The 17,717-nt window shown below is 43.2% G+C and overlaps 1 protein-coding gene across 2 annotated transcripts in view; it reads left to right on the forward strand.

Moving 5' to 3' along the window:
* The first annotated feature begins 36 nt into the window (after positions 1-36).
* The window catches only part of CFAP61 (cilia and flagella associated protein 61), a 91,040-nt gene continuing 73,359 nt past the window's right edge, over positions 37-17,717 (forward strand). Inside the window, exons 1-9 of one of the 2 annotated variants that reach the window (XM_050315758.1) lie at positions 37-148; positions 1,615-1,765; positions 2,831-2,981; positions 5,040-5,116; positions 6,008-6,075; positions 6,701-6,827; positions 10,537-10,669; positions 12,598-12,751; positions 17,561-17,652. In XM_050315758.1, coding sequence (XP_050171715.1) covers positions 1,623-1,765; positions 2,831-2,981; positions 5,040-5,116; positions 6,008-6,075; positions 6,701-6,827; positions 10,537-10,669; positions 12,598-12,751; positions 17,561-17,652 — 945 coding nt within the window. In that variant the 5' untranslated portion in view covers positions 37-148; positions 1,615-1,622. Of the gene's footprint in view, positions 149-1,614; positions 1,766-2,830; positions 2,982-5,039; positions 5,117-6,007; positions 6,076-6,700; positions 6,828-10,536; positions 10,670-12,597; positions 12,752-17,560; positions 17,653-17,717 lie in introns of those variants that run through there. The other variant, XM_050315759.1, reaches the window with a different exon arrangement.

Here is a 17,717-nt window from a genome sequence, read left to right on the forward strand (position 1 = left end):
CCCGCTGCCGGGCGTGTCCCGGGGGCGGGACCGCTCCCTGCCGGAGCCGGGGCTGGGCGCCCCATCCCTCCCTGAGGATCGCGGGTGTCCCGCAGGAGCCGCCGGACGTCCCGTGTCTGCCAGGATCATCCCTGCTCGCCCGGCCCAGGTGCGTGTGCGTTCGGTGCATTTTGAGGCAGAAAGAGCAGAAACGGGGCGCAGGGGTGTCCCCGGTGCCTGAGCGGTGCCCGAGCGGGGCGGGCTGAGCTGCTCCGAGCGGGCGGGGCGGTGCAGGACCTGCTGTGGGAACAGTGCGTTTCCTCGTGAAAATGCTGCCTTTTTTACTGTGTAAGTGATGCTTTCCGTCACTCAGGGCTTGCGTGAGTGTTCGGGGGAGCTCGCGTTGAAGGGGGTGGTATCTTTTTCAATGCATTGCGTTAAACGACTTAATATGTGAAGCGGCAAACTGTTTTCCTGAGTTGAGATGATCTTAGTGCTGCATTTCAGTTCATTAATGACAATTAAAAAAACTCCGGCATGTTTTTGTATATGGAATTGGCACCATATCTGCAGAGGATGTCCTGCTTCAGGTTGTTTCCTAATGTCTTTACCAATGTATATTGGTGTGACTGGGACCTGTGCTGACACCTAAATGTCTCGTTTGTCTGTGGAAGATGTAGCAGTGCGTGTGACTTTCTGTGTACTTCAAGTATGAAAGTCAGGATTTCTTTCGTTACTCCGTTTCAGATGTGATCTGTGGTGCCTCATAAATGGGCATCATGCCTGGGTTTGGAGCCACTGTTAGAAGCGGCTCTTGTATTTAGCAGATTGGTGAAAATGCTCTGCTGGTCTTGGTGCGTTGCTTATTTAAACTTTTCTTTGAGTTAGTGATGCTGTATTTTACATGTATATTTTAGAAGCTGCAGAAAGCTATTGTTTGGTCACTTTATTTCACGTACCTAATTGTTAATTGTATCCCAGTGGGCTGCAGTATTGAGCAGACACAGCTGAAAGGTGTTAGAACAGAGGGGATAGTCGCAGGTGGTTTGAGTATCTGCTGCACCTGTGTGTTCTGAAGTTACCGGCCAGATCAATCAATCTTATGCCTGGCACCTGTGAATGTGGAACCACAAAAGAACTTTTCTTCTGGGCAGGCAAGCCGTAGAACTTTCAAGTTCTTTTGAAATTTAAGCACTGCAATTGACTTTAAAAGAGATTTGAGGTGCAGTTTTGGACAATGAAGTCACCTGAAGCTGTTGTTTAATTGTTACCCCGATTGCCCCCAGCTGAGCGTCCCAGCCTGCAGGCTGAAGGCACTGTTCTGATGGCTGCTATGTGAGTGCCCATAAGTGATCAAGTGTAAAAGCAAGTGTAACCTATCCAAACCATTTATTTCCTGTGTAGGATCCAGGCAGTAGGGATGATTGCCTGCTGCATTTCCACGTGTACCCTGCCTGCATGCTGTGTGTATGTGCAGGCAGTATGTATCTGTGTGGTGTACAGGAACCAGGCACCTCAATCCATAGGAATTGCACCACGTAGGAGTGCTTATAGGAATCGGTCTGAAGTGACTCTGATCAGTGGATTGCAGTGGGATGCCCAGAGCAGCAATGTTGGTGTTTGCTCTTGTTGCAGCCTGTAAGATGGACACAATGACCTCCTCAAGGAGAAACACAGGAGGGGTCAGTGTACGAAGGACAGAATCACACGATGTTCCGGACATTATCAGCCTCTTCAGCACCAGTACAGAAGGTGTTTTTGGAAGGGTTGATGTCATGTTCCTTTTGTAAGTAATAGTATTCTAGGATATTACCTTTTTTGCATGAAACTTCAGCCAGTTAAGTCACATTTAAAACGGCAGAAAACATTCTGAACCTATGTCAGTGGTATCATGTGGCTTTTTGTTTGTTTGCTTTTGGTTTGTTTTTTCTTGCTATTCTTGAAAAGCAAAAGAAAATATACTTCTGTCACATGCATGACTGGGTAAACCTGGGTCACTGCTGCCAGTGTGGTGGACGTGATTTAACTATACTAGTGTTTTATAAAAATTCAGAGGAAACAATGTTGGCTAACTCCTGGTGAAACCCTCAGATTCTGGTGTCTGCTCCATCTCTCAGAATGCTTTTGCCTGTTGGGGAGGAACAGAAGTGGAAGAGTTTTAATTGCTATGAGGCCATAACTCTTTTAATTTCTGTTCCTGCATATGTCAATCACTTCTCTTCCATTTTCCCCTTACCCACAGGAGTGGGCTATCTTTTGCCCCTCTGTATTCTGTGGTGGGAGGCAGTGTCTGCCTGCTGTAAAATGTTTGAGTGTGCTGCCTCTTTTTGTGCCCCTGATACCCAAGGTTTGGTCTCTGTCTCCTGGCTGCTTGCACAGCAATGTCCTCAGAGGAGATGAGGATTGTAGTCACACATTTACCCCACCTCCATCCCTGGAACCTTGTGTGCTTCCTCCTTCTGTGCAGGGATGAACAGCAGACAGTCTGTGGAAGTGCTTATGGGTCACTTTAGGTTTTTCCTACTTAGTGGCAAAAATCTTGGGTGACAGCTATTTGGGGAACAAGTGAATGTTTGAAAAACATACAGAGAGGAGGGAACATTTAAGTCTTGCATCTCAAAATCATTATGATTGAGGATCTGAAAAATCATGTCAAGTGTTATGTTGGAACATTCTGTGTGGAACTGAAGCAATAATGTCAAGTTAAGATGTACGTGATGAGGTTTTGAGGCCTGATTCTGGGAACCCTTTTGAACATGGCTAATTTTACTGTTCTAGCAGGCTGAATTCTGTCAGATGCTTTTCTATTTAGAGTTTCTTCAACTTCTGCAAAATTCAATTGTTTTCATAGAGAAAAATCAAATCTTGCTTTGACCCTCTGCAATGAGAAGAATGAGATTATAGCCCATGCTGCCTTTCTGGACTATCCAAATTGGAATATCACTGATCAGGCTGACTGGGAACCATTCCTGCATAAAAACTACGCTAACCTTAAGTGCACTGTAAGTCAATTGTGTGACTTCTAATTTTCATATAAGACTTAGGTGTGAAAAATACTCCTGGGCACTTAAGATCTGGTTTTGGTAGACCTGAGGCCTTTAGGCTGCAAAAGGTGGTGATCTGATTCTGTATGAAACCCTTGTGTTGATGTGGGCATCTCGGTGCTGCTGTGGAGACTGCTGCTCTCTGCTCTGGCAGCTTTCACACAGCCTCCTCGGGCAAGCTGATGAATTTCTCCTAAGACTTATGAGTTGGAGACAGGCCCTTAGAAGTTTAGGATTCAAATGCTGTCCATTGTTCAGTCTAGCTGGGAGCTAGATCCTGAGAAAATATGGGAAATTGGAACCCCAAGCACTTAAAAGGCAGGCAGCACATGGCACAACAAGGTGTTGGCAGTACCGTGGTTATGCCTAGAAAAGTTCAGCAGTTCTCCAGTGTGTTGAGATGGTAAGCAATGGCTTGCAGATCAAGCGACAGAGCAGTTGTGTTTGAAAATGCTATGTACTCTTCAAAGAAAGTCACTGCAGCCCAAGGGAGTATAGAAAAAAGATGCCAAATTTCCTTGTAATGGGCTTTCTTTGTCTCTTGAGCAGCACTTTGTGCCAGGCAAGGTGCAGGCACAGCCTCTTCATTCAGGGTGCAGCTGCTCTGGGGGTGCTGTTGGCTCTGCCTCAGGCAGCCTGTTACACATGATCCAGTGCAGCAAAGCTGCAGCTGACTGCAAGTGCAGGGGCACACAGAGAGAGAAGACAGAAAAATAAATTACTGCTCCTGAGTAAACAGGGGGGAAATGTTTTTGAAACACAGACAGGGAGCGGTAATCTTGCTTTGCTAGAATGGAGATTGCTTTCTAAGATAGGTGCAGAAGATTCAGTCTGTTATCCTTCTGCACTAGCAGAACAATTGAACCTTTTCTAGGGTATAACTTGGTGAGATTGTTGGCTAACTGCAGGTTAAATCCTTGCAGGTGTGCTTTACAAAACTGAGATCATCTGAACAAAGGATTTCTGCAAAGTCTAGCTGGCAAGTTTTTTTCCTCGGGCACAGAAATAAGATAGATGAAAGGTCTAATCTGGGGACTGACTTGTGCAGAATTGAATTAGTGGAGATGCTTTGCAGGACTGTCTGGTTACCGGTGCTATTCAGAAACAGTGACAGTCCAAGTCTGGCTTCCTAGGCCTCCTCTTGGACCTCAACAACAAAATATTTTTTCTTCCTTTTGCCTTTGAGAAACAAACAAAAGGCCTGATGTTTAGGAATGGCTTTAGATGTTTGTTACAATAACCTGTTGTCTTTGTGCTGGTCTGTGTACTGCAGCTTCTATTTATCTTTCTTGCTCTGAAGTTGCTGAAGTTTATTGGTGACTCTAGCCATGACATTTTAGTTGAATAGTAAACTATTCAGAAGTCCTCAGGTTTTGCCATTTAAAATGGTCTTTGTAGAAATATTTTTTCTACAGGTGGACCTTCACTGACCCAGCACACACTAATACACAGGAGAATAGCTGAACTAATAACCTTTGCCACTCCAGCACAGGGGTTTTCCAGGTTAACTGGAGGCATGTAGAACAAAGGTGTCTGTTAGTCTTCCCTGTTTCTGCCTGGGTATTTAAATGTGTCTAATGATATAGTTTAAAAATCTATAATTTTGCTTACTACCTTAAAAATATTTTAGAATTACAAGAAGTATGTGAGCTTTGTGTTTGTTTTTTAAAACTAAAAAGAATGTCTTTATCAACCAAATGTTAAATGTTTAGTTGCTAATTGTTGTGGTTTGTTTTTAGTCTATAGTTAATACTGCTTATTATGAAATGTCCACTGCATACTGCAGTCAAGTAATAGTAAACTGAGTGTGAAGTAAAAATGTTGCAGAAGCACAAAATTATTAAAAGTACTTTTAATATCACATAACTTTATCCATGCATACTTTGAAGTTATTTCATGACACTGCTCACTTTGAGTGCGGATCATATATACTGGAAATAAAAATGTTTATTAATACGTGGGTTGATGTAATGAATATTAGCTGCATGGTGTAGACTTCCATTCCTTGTCTTGTAGCCTTTGAACACACTGTTCATGCATATCTTTGTGGCAAAGGAAGAATACTCAGCTGGATCTTCCCAGGAAACTGTGAGGTGAGTTCCCAGGGAACTGTGTGGTGAAGCAGGTGCGCTCCTGCCATCACTTGGAGAGGCTGTGGAATTTACAAGTGCCTTAAGGTTTGCAGTGTATCTAAATGGAACACCTCTGAAGTCTCAGAAGCTCTAATACATCACCTTGTATTAATCAGTGCACAGTGGCTCAGAAACCAAGCTGTGGCAGTTCTGAGCTCACCTCTCATACCCTGTTCAGGTTTAGCTGTAGCTTTGCTGGCATTTCCCATGGAAATAATACTGCACTTGCAAGGTGGATTGATTTTTCTTTTTCCTACACTTCCACTTGTAAAAACCAAAGCATGTGAGTGAGCAGGAAGCTTAGAAAGCTGTAGATGTTTATGGGATACACGTGTTCCCAGGTAACTTAGTGCTAGTTTGTTAGCTACAGATGAGGTGGTGAGGCTGCAGACTACAGTACAGGCAGCACAAGTATTGCTGTGTTAGCTCGGGTTATTTGGTGTAGCCCAGAGTCTGCTGCATAAACAGTGAGCTGCACTTGGTGCTGCTGTTGAATTGACAGTTTGTCACATCAGGTCAGCTCATCCAGATGCCAGGTCAGATCTGCTAGCAGAGCTCTGGCATCTTTAATAGTCCACCACTGGGGAACTGATATAAAAAGGAAGATAGTTGAAATCTAAGGATTAGGAAATTAGAGAGAAGTAAGGTAGGAAAAAAAACCAGTAAAAAATGCCCAGATGAACTTTATTTGATCTTATTTGTCAGAAATGTTTTAATTTTTGAGCCATGTGGACTCATGAAGGAAGATTAAAGACATTGGAGAGAAAAAAAGATGTATATTAAAAGACTAACTGCTGTCTGTTACTGATAGGTGTAATGATGAAAGACTGAATAAATTTGTCATTTGTCCAGGAGAGCTTTCATCTTACTACCAGAACTGCAGTTCATCCTTCTCTTCATACCAGCTGAGGAAAATTTAGGTAGGAATTTATTACAATCTCACTAATAGACACTGAGTTTTGTGGGGTTTTTTGTTTGTTTGTTTGGTTTTGGTTTCTGGTTTTGGTTTTTTTATTGGTGTTTATTGGTGTTTGTGTTTTTTGTTGTTCTTTTTTTTTTTTTTTGATATTGAGAACACTTTCTAACCCTGTGGAAAACACAGTCTGAAAGTATCCTCCTGTGAGGATCCCTTGTGCAGGAGGTATCGGTGGTTCTGTGCTCACTCCAGCAGCCATTCAGCAGTCTGTCCATTTCCTGCAGTCTTTAAATTTGCCCCAAACAGGCAGGACATCAAACAGGATTGAGATCAATTCCTGCAAGTTTTGTGAACTAAATAATAGTATTTTCATAGGGATTTAATTCTACCAATTTGATTGCTCTGAAGGTTCTTCAGGTTTGGAATGCTGGATTAATTAGATGACTCCATTGACAATTCTCTCACATGTTTATAGTGCTGTCCTTAGTCCCATTGCTTGCTTAAACCGCAGATAGCAAAATACTCCAAGCCTAAAGTTTGAAACTGTTTGCTCAAACCGTTCTGCTGATGACTTTTAAAGCTTGCATAATGAATTTTCTCTGCCTCTGGCGACTGTTTGTCATTCACAGAGCCAGGCATGAGGGGTGTCTTTGCAGTGATGCCTCCCGCTCCAGGATCGGTGGAGGGTAGAAAGTTTACCCTGCTCATGTGCCCCAGGCACCGGTGCCACCCACGGCTGCACGTGCGCCAGGCGAGGTAATGCCACTGCTGTGTGAGATGAGTGTTCTCTCCTGCTTCAGCTGCTGTGGTTTCCTGTCAGCCTAAGGACTTCTAGGACTACGCTGCTTTTGTTCTACTTCATCGCAAGATCGGTTGTACTTCTTGTAAAACTAGTTTGCTGTGTAGAAAGAACATTTTTTTGGTGATGTTGATTCTGTGATGAGCTGGAGATGCAGTGCATGCAGTTTTCAGGTTTCTTGAAGCCTCTTCCAACTTACTTTTGATTTTAATTTTCTCTTATACTATATGCTGAAGAGTTGAACAAAGCCTGATAGGAAGACCTGTTATCTGAAAGAGTTAAATAAGAGCAGAGAAACCCTAGTTCCAGTAGTCATTTAGACATGAAGAGTAACCCTCTTCCAGGTTTTTTTCTGTGGAATTGCTCTGTACTTAAATGTAGGTGTTGCTTTGTGGCTATGTAGCAGAGTTGTGATTAAATGAGCATTTCTGGTGCCTGTATGGGAAGTGAAGCCCAGGGACAAGTGCATTGCTGGGGCACTATCACGCGTGGATGTGGGGAGTGGTCAGTACTGGTAATCCCACACTGGGCATAGCTCATATCTCTGCCTGGTAAAGCCACACCTGTTTGTTTATGGGCTGGTTCATGCTGCCAGCTTAGGCTGGGTTCTGACAAACACGTCAGATGTCTTATTGCACATATCTAACTTTATGAAATGGTTCTGAGGAAACCTGCAGCTTGTGCTCCTCTAGTTGATATATGCTATAGTTTAAGTCCATGCTCATGATATCCTGTTGCTTGACTTCTGAGTAGTTTAAGAAAAAAGCCTGACCTTTGTCACTTAGCAGCATCCTGCTGTAACTTTGGACATGTCTGTGTTACAAAGCTTTTTGTGCTCTCTAACACTGTACAGCTGTCAGGTTTCTGAGTGCTTCCTTTGAATTGTCCAACACCAATCAGTGAGTGGATCTCAATACTCAGAATGTATCAGTAGGGGAATTAATTCCTAGGGGTTTAAAACCTTTCTGTATGTCTTGATTCCAACTATATTTGTTTAAATTGTATTTTCTTTTAATGGCCATTGGATATTGTCAATGGAATGTGACTTTTACATGACTGAAACTGTTACTTAGGCTATACCAATATTCCTGATTAGAGATGCCATCTTTTCTGGCATTTCTGTAGTTTGTTACAAATACTGAACTACTTTAGGTTTTTTTTTTATCGGAAAACTATGTAGAAAACTGTTTTTCCTCTTAAATTACACCAGTGGCTGGTGATATTCATACTTCAGTATTTGTCCATCAGTAGCTTCTGGGTAAGCTAATTTCTGTTTGCAGAATATGCTTTGCCTTTCCTTTCCCTCTGCATTCACCTCTGTGCTTGGCTGGCATCCATAGTAACAGCCAGTGGAGCCCTTGGAGACTCATCTGAGAGAGTTGTCCCCAGCCACCTGCCTAGCAACATGTTCTGGGGGAGGGAGAGGAGATTAGGGTAATCTGTTCCCTCTTCCCTTACTTATGAAGAGGGGGGGGGGAAGCAGTTGTAAAGTGATACTTTGCTTAACCATCGGTTTTGGAGTTACTCTCTGCATCTGGCTTTTATACTGTGAGATGGATCGGTTGTGTGCACCAGAACTGAGTGCACTAAGCTTTGATATTTAAGGTCCTCGCTGATATCCTGTCATTCTTGGGTTTGTACCCTGTGTGAGTCACAGATTTGCAGCTCATTTCTTGTGCTCGCAGTAGAGTTTTTCTGTACTTTATGTTGGTAAGCTACTGATTTTCAGAGGGTTTTTCTAGCTTTTTTTAAGACTGTGGTACTGGTGAAAGATATTAAAAAATAAGAAAAAAATGAAAACAGTTGTGCTTCTACAGTTAATGTGCAGGGAGAGGAGTGGGCTTATGTGGAGCCCCACTGGCTGTCATGTGGTCAGTCTCTAGGAATTGCCATCTGCACCTTGGAGTGTCTCCTCATGCTGTGTGGAGTAGAATGCCATGTGGGGACTTGGAGCACTAGGCACAGTGTTCCATTTACAGGACTTGTGTGTCTATTATCCACCCCGCAAACAGATACCGTTATCCCTACATTAGTTTAGGTTTTTGAAGTTTGATACCTCATCAGCAGATTTGCTCTACTAATTATTTGTGTTGCAGTAGTGGAGTTCTGATCTTACTCAGAGGTCACGTCCATTCTGGTGTGTAGGAGCAGCAAAACTATCCAGAGAGCACATGAATTATCCTTGCATTCTGCACTGGAGTCAGGCAATGCCTGGGAATTCAGACCCTGTTTGATACAATGAGAAACAGAATCTTTTTTGCCCACTTATGTGAACTTTAAGGCTCCTTCTAAATCCCTAAATGTATAAAGTGGCAGTGAGAATCTGTTTATTCAGTGTTTCTGGGTTGCTGTGTGGAACGATGATCTCCAAGTTACAGGTGTTTGGATACAGGCACTTCCTTCCGTGGGCACTGGGAGCCTGGAGCAAAACACGAGGGAAGCGCCGGTAGCCGTTCCCTGTTTCTCGCTGCAGGAGGAGGTTTGCGCTTCCCTACCAAGCGAGGGACGCGCCGGTAGCCGCTCCCAGCCCGGTGACGGAGCGCCTGGCCGGGCCGCGCGGGGGCGGCAGAGACCGCGGGGACCCGCGGCCGGGACGGGCTGGCCGGAGCGTCCGGGGAGCCATCCCGGCTGCATTCCACGGATGCTGCTTCTGATGCAGATCTGTTGGTTGCACCACTTAATTCCAGTGTTTTTCTGAGAGGTGCATACAGGTGGCTTCGTGTTGTTGACAGCAGTTCTGTGTTGGAGCTGGTTTGCCGTTAGCCTTCATGCCGTGGTCCCAGGGTGTGTGACTGATGAATTGTCACTGCTTTGGGAAAAGCACTGTGACTTCTTCAGACTTACATTGGCCCCAGCTAGGAATAGCAGTTTAATGGGAAAGAGTCTGTGACTGTTTAACTAAAAATGTGTGCAGTTTGGGGGTCTGTGTGAGGGTACCACCACACCTTGGGGCAGCCAGATGCTGTCAGGGAGAGCAGGCTGGAGCAGCAGAGCAGGTGAAGCCTGGCTGGCAGGTGCCCACCTCCTCAGCCTTTCCTGAGGCAGAGGGATGTGGGAATGGCACTTCAGCCTTTCTGTCTCTTTCAGTGGTGGAGCTTTAATTTGACCTTACAAAAGCACAGTGGCTCTGTGTGCTGGGTGACTTGGCACTGCTGTGGGTAATAAATCATCAAACCGCTGCTCAGCACTGTGTTCCTGTACACCAAGGCACTGTTTTCTTCCTTGGTGTTTTTGAGAATGGATTTTCTAAATTACACTAATGTAGCTTTTTGACATCTCTGCCAAATCTAACCACCTGATAATTGGGCTTAGTGAATATAATTATTTTAAATGAGGCCTAAAGCCCTGGGCTGAGATGCCTTAGGCAGGAGAACTTTGAACTGAGCTTCCCTTGTATTTTGTTAGGGAAAGAAAAGTGTCTGCATTGGGCAATCCAAGTCTTAGTTGGGTTGTGCTGCCTCTTGGGAGTGGTTCTGTTTCTCCTCTGGTGCTGAGACTCCCACTTTAGTGTGCTTTGGGGATGTGTCTTAGGTGAAATTACTTGTGGGTGCAGGCCTTGGAACAGGTATTTATAATATTTCTCTATATGTTAATGGAGTAGAAGAGAAGCATCAGAACCTATTAATGGCAGAACTGTAGGACATGACCTAATCTCTTTTTTTGTAGGTTGGAAGATTATGATGATCTCATGCCAATCTGGACACGTCAAAGTAAGACTTTGAAAAAGACCTTTGGTGAATATCTCCTTGTTGACCTCATGGAACATCAAGATGAAGAAAATAAGGCAGCTGTTTGTGAGGTCAGTCTGCCATGAGCTCTGGTTTTCTCTGATGTTAGTGATGTCATGAGTGGCAGCTCATTCTAGCTCAGGGAATGGAATCAGCAGCTCACCTGTGAAAGGTGGATGATGTGCACCCACATGGTGCCCTTTGCAGTGTAGTTGGTGTCTGTCTTTAGCAGTGATACCTCCAGTTCAGAAACGAAGTAGCAATTCCTCATTCTTATGTAGATCCTTTTAAGCAGTTGGGACCACTTCACCCTCATGTAGTAACCATGTTGCCACAGTTGCATTATAGGTCACCTGTCTTCACTCCCAGAGGAAATGAGTAGCCAGTAATCCTTTCACAGTTTAAAATGCTGTAGGTTTTTTCCATCTCCTGGCTCACACAGATTTTTGCTGAATTGAAGACAGAAACCAAGGAATTAATTTAAATAAGACAGAGGTGGTAATAATTATCCTGCTAAAAATTCCTGTCAAGATTTTACTGTGTTAGTAATTGTGCATGGTATTGCAAGGTGATAGGCAACATAACCTCCTTAATTCCTGAAGTCTGTTTTCTGTGGCAAATGGTTTTATAAAGCTGCAACATGTAATCACTGCCATTGGGAGCCAAATGGGAAACAATACACCATTAGTGTAATGGCACATTGCAAAGGGCTATTGCTATAAATAATACATTTCAGTTGCATGTTCAGAGCTCCGTGTGAGACCAGCACAAGGTGTTTCAGGCCCTCAGAGTTTGTCCTCGCTGCTACCACAGATTGGGAAGGCGCCTCCATGCAAACCACGATGGATGCCAATTTTCCCTGTGGAGAATGAAGCTGGCAGCCTCCTTTTGCACATATGGTAGATGGATTGGTTAATCAGCCTCTGCTGAGCCTTGGGCCTGAAATTACATAGCAGCCAGGCAACTGTGGTGCCCCAGCTTTGTCGGTTACACAAACAAGGCAAACAAACAATCACTTGTTGTTTGAGGGCAGAAAAATTAAAGTCATACTTTTTTAGGTCTTTATTGGAGTGCTGATGGCCTGATAAAACAGCTCTACAAAAGCAGCCTTTGAATTTTCATTAGGTTTATAAAGGCTTTCATTATGTGCATTAAGGTGGAAAGAAAATATATTTTGGTTATGTGTGTTTCACCAGATAACTGTGTACAGTACTAAAAATTGAAGAGCTTCCTTCTAGGCTCGTGTTAACTCAAACCCAGAAACCCTCCAGCAGGCCAGTTCTCCCTGCTCAGAGGGTCTTGCTGAGCACTGCAACCTGCTGGGAACTCCAGTCAGACACCCGGAGCACTGCGGCTTTCAGCACTGCAGGGGTTCTGCCACTTTCACATTTGCCAGAGCAGTTTGTTTTGGAGACCAGCTCTTGGAACCTTTCAGAACTCCAAAATATTTAGCACTTGTAATTGCTACAAATAATACACACCATGTACTGTAGTAGGTACCATTTATATAATATAGAATTGCTTTCTTGAACGAATAACCTTACAGGATAATGAAATATGCTTTTCAGTTTGTGCACCATCTTAGCTAGAAAGCAGTGTCCAGAAAGGAGTCACCCATTACAGCTAGCTGCATCCAGCTTTTAGTTCAGCTTGCTCTAACTTAAAGCCAAATGATGCCTTTTCAGAGTATATTTTTTATTTACTGTAACAAAGGTTTTACTAAAACAATAGGTCACTGTTTGGTCCATATGTATATAAACCTAATGCTCTTGCAAGCCATAGCTAACAGATGACTTAGAAATCTTCAGAGGTCCTAATACATACGTGACAAGGAAAAATAAGAGCATCTTTAGGTTTTGCAGAAATAGTTCCTTTACACTTTTTCGTTATGCACAGTCAGAGATGGAATGCTAGCTTTTATTTCACAAGTTTTTTGTTCAATTTTTTTTGGTCTTGACCTAAAATCAGATTCACTTGTGATGTGGCTCTTATATTTCAGGTTGATGGTACTGCAGTAGGATTCATGAGCTTATGTTCTCAAGTGAATGTTTCCTTGTTTCAAGAGTGTTTTGACTTAGGGCCTTTCCATGGACTCTGTAAACAACATGCTGAAGATGTTCTCCAAGTGCCACGGAAGCCAAGTGTTCAAGAAGGTATCTGTATTCTAAAGTCTAGATAGATTCAAGGTGTGTTAGTGTCTAGCTTCTGAGCAGGCTGTGCAGGAGGTCAGAAAAGGGTATAGGTTTACTAACAAGAAAACACAAATTCCCCTCTCTGTCTTGGAGCAGGTTGCCTGGGGTTTTTTAATTCAAGAGGGGAATTTTGATAACTGATCTTGGACTCAGGAGCAATTGTTGTTTGTGGGGAGCCAGCCTGTAGATACAGTTGTGCTGTTAAATGAAGATCACATTTTGAAGTCTGGTGGTGTGTTGTCTGTCAGCAGCTGAACGGCTGGTTAACCATGACTGGTATGTTGTCCTCTTGACTCACATTGTCTTATTTCCTTGTGGTTCAGCTTCTGCTGTCTTTGCTTATTGTTGGCAGTCTCCAGGGTTACAAGATTTTTGGGAGATCAGGGACTGTCTCTTGATTCCACTCTTATATACAGCAACACATCTACAGCCACCTTACTGCAAGTGATAAAAACCATGCCTATGTCACCTGTTTGTACAGCAGAAGTGTCATGTAAATGATTTACAGTTGTCATCTTTATTTTTCAGTGTTAAAGGGCTTTTTGTGCAGAAGGGCAATGTTTTGCTGCCTACTAATTATCAGTAATGGAATAAAAAACCCCCACCATTAGGTTATGTATCTGCTTAACTGAACACAGAACAGCAGGCAAAAAAAGGCAACCAGGGACCTGCAAGGCTGTTGCCAGCTGGTATCTCAGAGCTGGCAGTCATGGAACAGAAAAGGGAGAGGGAAGGTCTTGAAGCTGCTCCTGTGGACTTCCCCTCCCTTGCAAAGAAGCATCATGCACATAGGGGATGGAGGAAGCTGCCTGCCTCCTCCTGTACCATCCTGTTCTCCTGCAACTTAAGGAGTATTAGCTCAGGAGAGGTGACAGATATAGGAACAGAAATGAGACTGAGGAGGAACAGAGATCACTTGTGAGCTGGAGCCCCATGCTGGGCTGCCTGCTCTGGGTGACCCTGCTGGAGCAGGGGGCTTGGGCAAGGTGAGCCCAGGGCTCCCTCCCAGCCTGACCCATCCTGTGGCTGTTCCTGGTGTCTACTTTCCTTCTCCAGGGACTGCAAACCATAGCCTGTGTTCTGCAGCAAATTCTGTGCTGCTGAGCTCTTCACTGAGTATGTGGTTACAGGTTTAACAATACAGCTGTTATGCTTTTTGTTTAGGAAATCTATGAGACCTGTTCTAACTGCAAGAACTTAGCATGAGCAGTTGTTGTGTCCAGGTTCTTGTGACTGCCATCTGAGTGTTTTTTCAGGAATTTCTTAAGCAGCATGGTTAGCAGTCCTGTGTGTCTGTCTCTTTTTCCTCTCCATTTAAAAACTAGGTTAGTTTTGATGAATGATGTTAGTTTACAATGCTGTGGATTGCCTTCAGGTAAGACCCCTTTATTTGGGATGACAAGAGTAGCTCTGGGGAAAAAGAATTACTTGTAGACTTTAAAGTAGCTTGAGTTCAAATCGTTAATGATCTCAGACACCTGGGAAGCAACTTGAATATCATAAGCTGAGAGCCTGGCTCTGGTGCTATTCCTGGAGAGATCAAGTAGAAATTTAATAGTAAAATTTTCTGTATACTGCTCAGGAACATTAATTCTGTTATCACCGAATGGTAATTAAAGTGATTGTTCGATTCCCAGTCAGGGCCACTCCCGGGCAGGTGGAGCTCCTTAGCCCTTAAAGGCAACCCATCTATGTCCTGAGGACCTCGCTGCCACCGTCCAAGCTCGCTTGGCCCCGGCAGATGAACCTTAGGATTAAAGGGTGGGCTCAGTTCCGCGCACACTGTGTCTCACCTAAAAAATCCAATGCTCAGGCTGGAAGGTGTAAAGACCTTCCCCGGATCTTCGCTCGCAAAGACTGACCATTATTTTAGATAAGCAGCTTTTGTTTTTGCTGCTTGTTACCTGTTTGATTTATGGCTATAAACGAAGTCTGTATTTTTCAAGCAGCCTGAACTCTTTACCTCTGATCTAGGTTTCATTATTGCATGACCTGTGACTTAAAATTCATTTCAGTATTCATTCATGAACACTCTCTGGAAAAATGGTAATTTTTTTTTATTTTTAAATTAAGAATGGAAAGAAAAAGTCCCCTATTTTAATAATTAAGTTTACTGTAAAAAAAATACTGACCAACTAATAAGCACCATTCCCTTCCTCTGACTTCTTAATTCTCTTTTCAAATTACACCTTCAATGAAATTGTCTTGTTTGGAGTGGGTTGGGTTTTTCTGTAACTGCAGAGCCACAGAAGAATTGCATCCCAGCAGTCCATTGTTAAGCCTTTCCGACACAAGGGCTGGTTTGTGTCTTTGGCGTTTGTTACAGTGTCAGTTCTGTACAGTTTGTTGGTGTTGCAAATCCACGGCTGATTCCATGAAGCTGTTTTGGTGAGTGCAGTGTTTCTGCAGGACACTGCATTGAAAACTCGCTGCCAGATTGTCCCCTGCTGTGAAGGCAGTGGAGGTTCACTGACCTGACATCCGTAGAGGATCTGGACTTTGCTTTGTTGAATCCAAAGCTGGGAATTTTAAATGCAAGCTGCGTTCCTTTGTAGAGTAATTTTTATGTTTCCACATTTAAAAAGGATATTTTTTTCAAGCTCTTTAGCTTTTAAGTAGAGACCGCAGGTTGATATTATTTTTCCTTTCAGAATGTAATACTGAATAATAATGGAAGAGTATACAGCCGTCTGTACTGATATGCCACTTAGGTTTCAGGGTAATTACAGTAATTTGGTTGTTACTCTATATGGCATCATGAATTAGTTGCTGAAAACACGATGCAGTGCGAATGATTCAAGGGCTTTTCATCAGGCCTCATGGTGAACTGACTTCTTGATCCTGCTGACTGTACGTCAGCTAACAGCCCAGCAATCACAGGATTATTTTAATTTTCTCTTTGTTTGTGGTCCTTACTGAATTTCGTGTGACAGCATTGCTGCTCTTCCCAGACACTCGTGTGCAGTGTGTGTGCAAACAGCGATGCAGCCGTGTCTGACAGGAGTGGATGCTGGAGCCATTCAAGATTTGCATTTTAGTATAAAGTCAGAAATAACATATCAATATTTACATGACAACAAGAGACTTGTATTAATTAACTTCTGACACCTGCAAGGCTGTTTGTAATGAGAAATGGAGCTGGTTAATCAAGATGACATTTGATAATTTCTGTGAAGGCTCACATCTGTGATACCCCAGAGAATCCATGGCTCCTACCCCCCACCGTGTTGCTCCTTGCCCTGCATGTTGCATCTGCACTCCTTTTTATTGACAGAAACAAACTTTCAGATAACAGAATTTTTTTTATAAATGCTTTTTGCTAAATTATTTTAAGCCTTTGAGGTACTTTAAAAAAAAAAAGAAGAAAGGTGCCCATTACTGTATGCAGAAATGATTGTCTGTCAATGTAGCTGAGGTGGGTGTCCCAAGGCAAAGTTCAGAGAGAGGAGTGAAGAATTCTGTTTTCTGAAGACTTTTTTTGTTCTTCCTGGAGCACAGAAACTGACTGGTGTTCTTGGATCTTTCAAATGTGAGGATGTCCTTGCCTGGTGTGTTTTCTGCAGCAGTGATACCTACACCTCAAGAGCTTATTATTTAAAACTTATTAGCAGGCTTTATTCTTAAATATAAAACCAAACTGTGAATGTATCAGTAAAACTAATGAGGTGGCAACTTAAGGAATGGCAGAACTGCTACTGGTAGGTTCAGGGACTGAAAAGACAACAGCTGACCCTTGGCTTTGATAACTTTGGTGGGTATTTGGAGCAATATGTAGGGTTCCCTGCTATTTCAGTATTTCTTTTCCAAGTTGATGATTAAAGTAATTTTGGTCCATAACATTAAATGTGGCCTTTAGGATGCTTTATCAGATGATTTCTTGTTCTGGATACCGTCCCTTCACACTTACTGTAGAGACATAATCCTTCAACAGAGGGGCTTGGGAACTACTTGCTCTGGACTGTGTGACTTCTTGTGCATCATTTTGATTCCTTTTCACATTGCTGATGTCTACAAGCTTACCAAAGCCTGGGGTCTTTACTCCTGTGGGAGTTCCTGTGTGTCTCAAGTAGGTGTCTGTTTTTGGCGAAATGATCATATACATACACAAAATTGCAATGGCTCTCCAAGTGCTTTCAAGCAGTTCCTTCAGCATGCAAGGAGAGTGGCACAGGAGAGAAGTTCTTGGAGGAAAAGAAGGAAATAGACAAAGAGCAACAACTTCTACAAGAAGTAAAACAGGACTTAAAGGACTGATTAGGCTTAGCAACTGAGAAGCAAACTTAAGTCCCTTTGTCTTGTCCCTCTTTGCACCAGTAAGAGTTCTGGCTTGACCAGGTCTTAATCTGAAATTCACTTCTTTTAGGGGAACTAATTGGAGAATGAAGAACCTTTGCTTGTCCTTGTGGTCATGAGGAAACAAGGTAGTGAAGGTGTGGGGTTTAAGAGACCAATCAGTACACTGACTCCTGTTATTTCAGCTCAGATGGGGTAAAAATTTGATGTGTAATGTATGATTTAAGAACTACTTCAAAACTGTCTTGTTCAGGTCTTATTTTACAACTAATCCCCTTGGGGTTTTTTTTACTTAGAAATTGAACGGTCTAATGAAGTTCCAGGCAAGTAGCTATAGGAGGGTCTGTATTAACTGTGGTTAATCAAAATATATCTCTTGATAGAGGTAGCCTTGCCTGTTCCAGCTATTGCTGTGGTTCTGAGGGTTAAAGTCACTTTATTAAGCCTTATGCACTTTGTCTCTTTTTCTTTACTCAGGTGAAGATGAAAGCAACCAAACAGGTCAGAAACCAGAGCCTGTTTCGTGTGGGGACTTGGACTGTATTCCTGGTCAAGATGCAGCTGTGCAGGTGATGTTGCTGTGCCCAGCAGTGCTAATCCTTCCTGGAGCTGACACAGAGCAAGGCTGGCAGAG

Source organism: Myiozetetes cayanensis, unplaced genomic scaffold, assembly GCF_022539395.1.
Source record: "Myiozetetes cayanensis isolate MyiCay16 unplaced genomic scaffold, myiCay2020 scf2-11, whole genome shotgun sequence".
Lineage (NCBI taxonomy): Eukaryota > Metazoa > Chordata > Aves > Passeriformes > Tyrannidae > Myiozetetes > Myiozetetes cayanensis.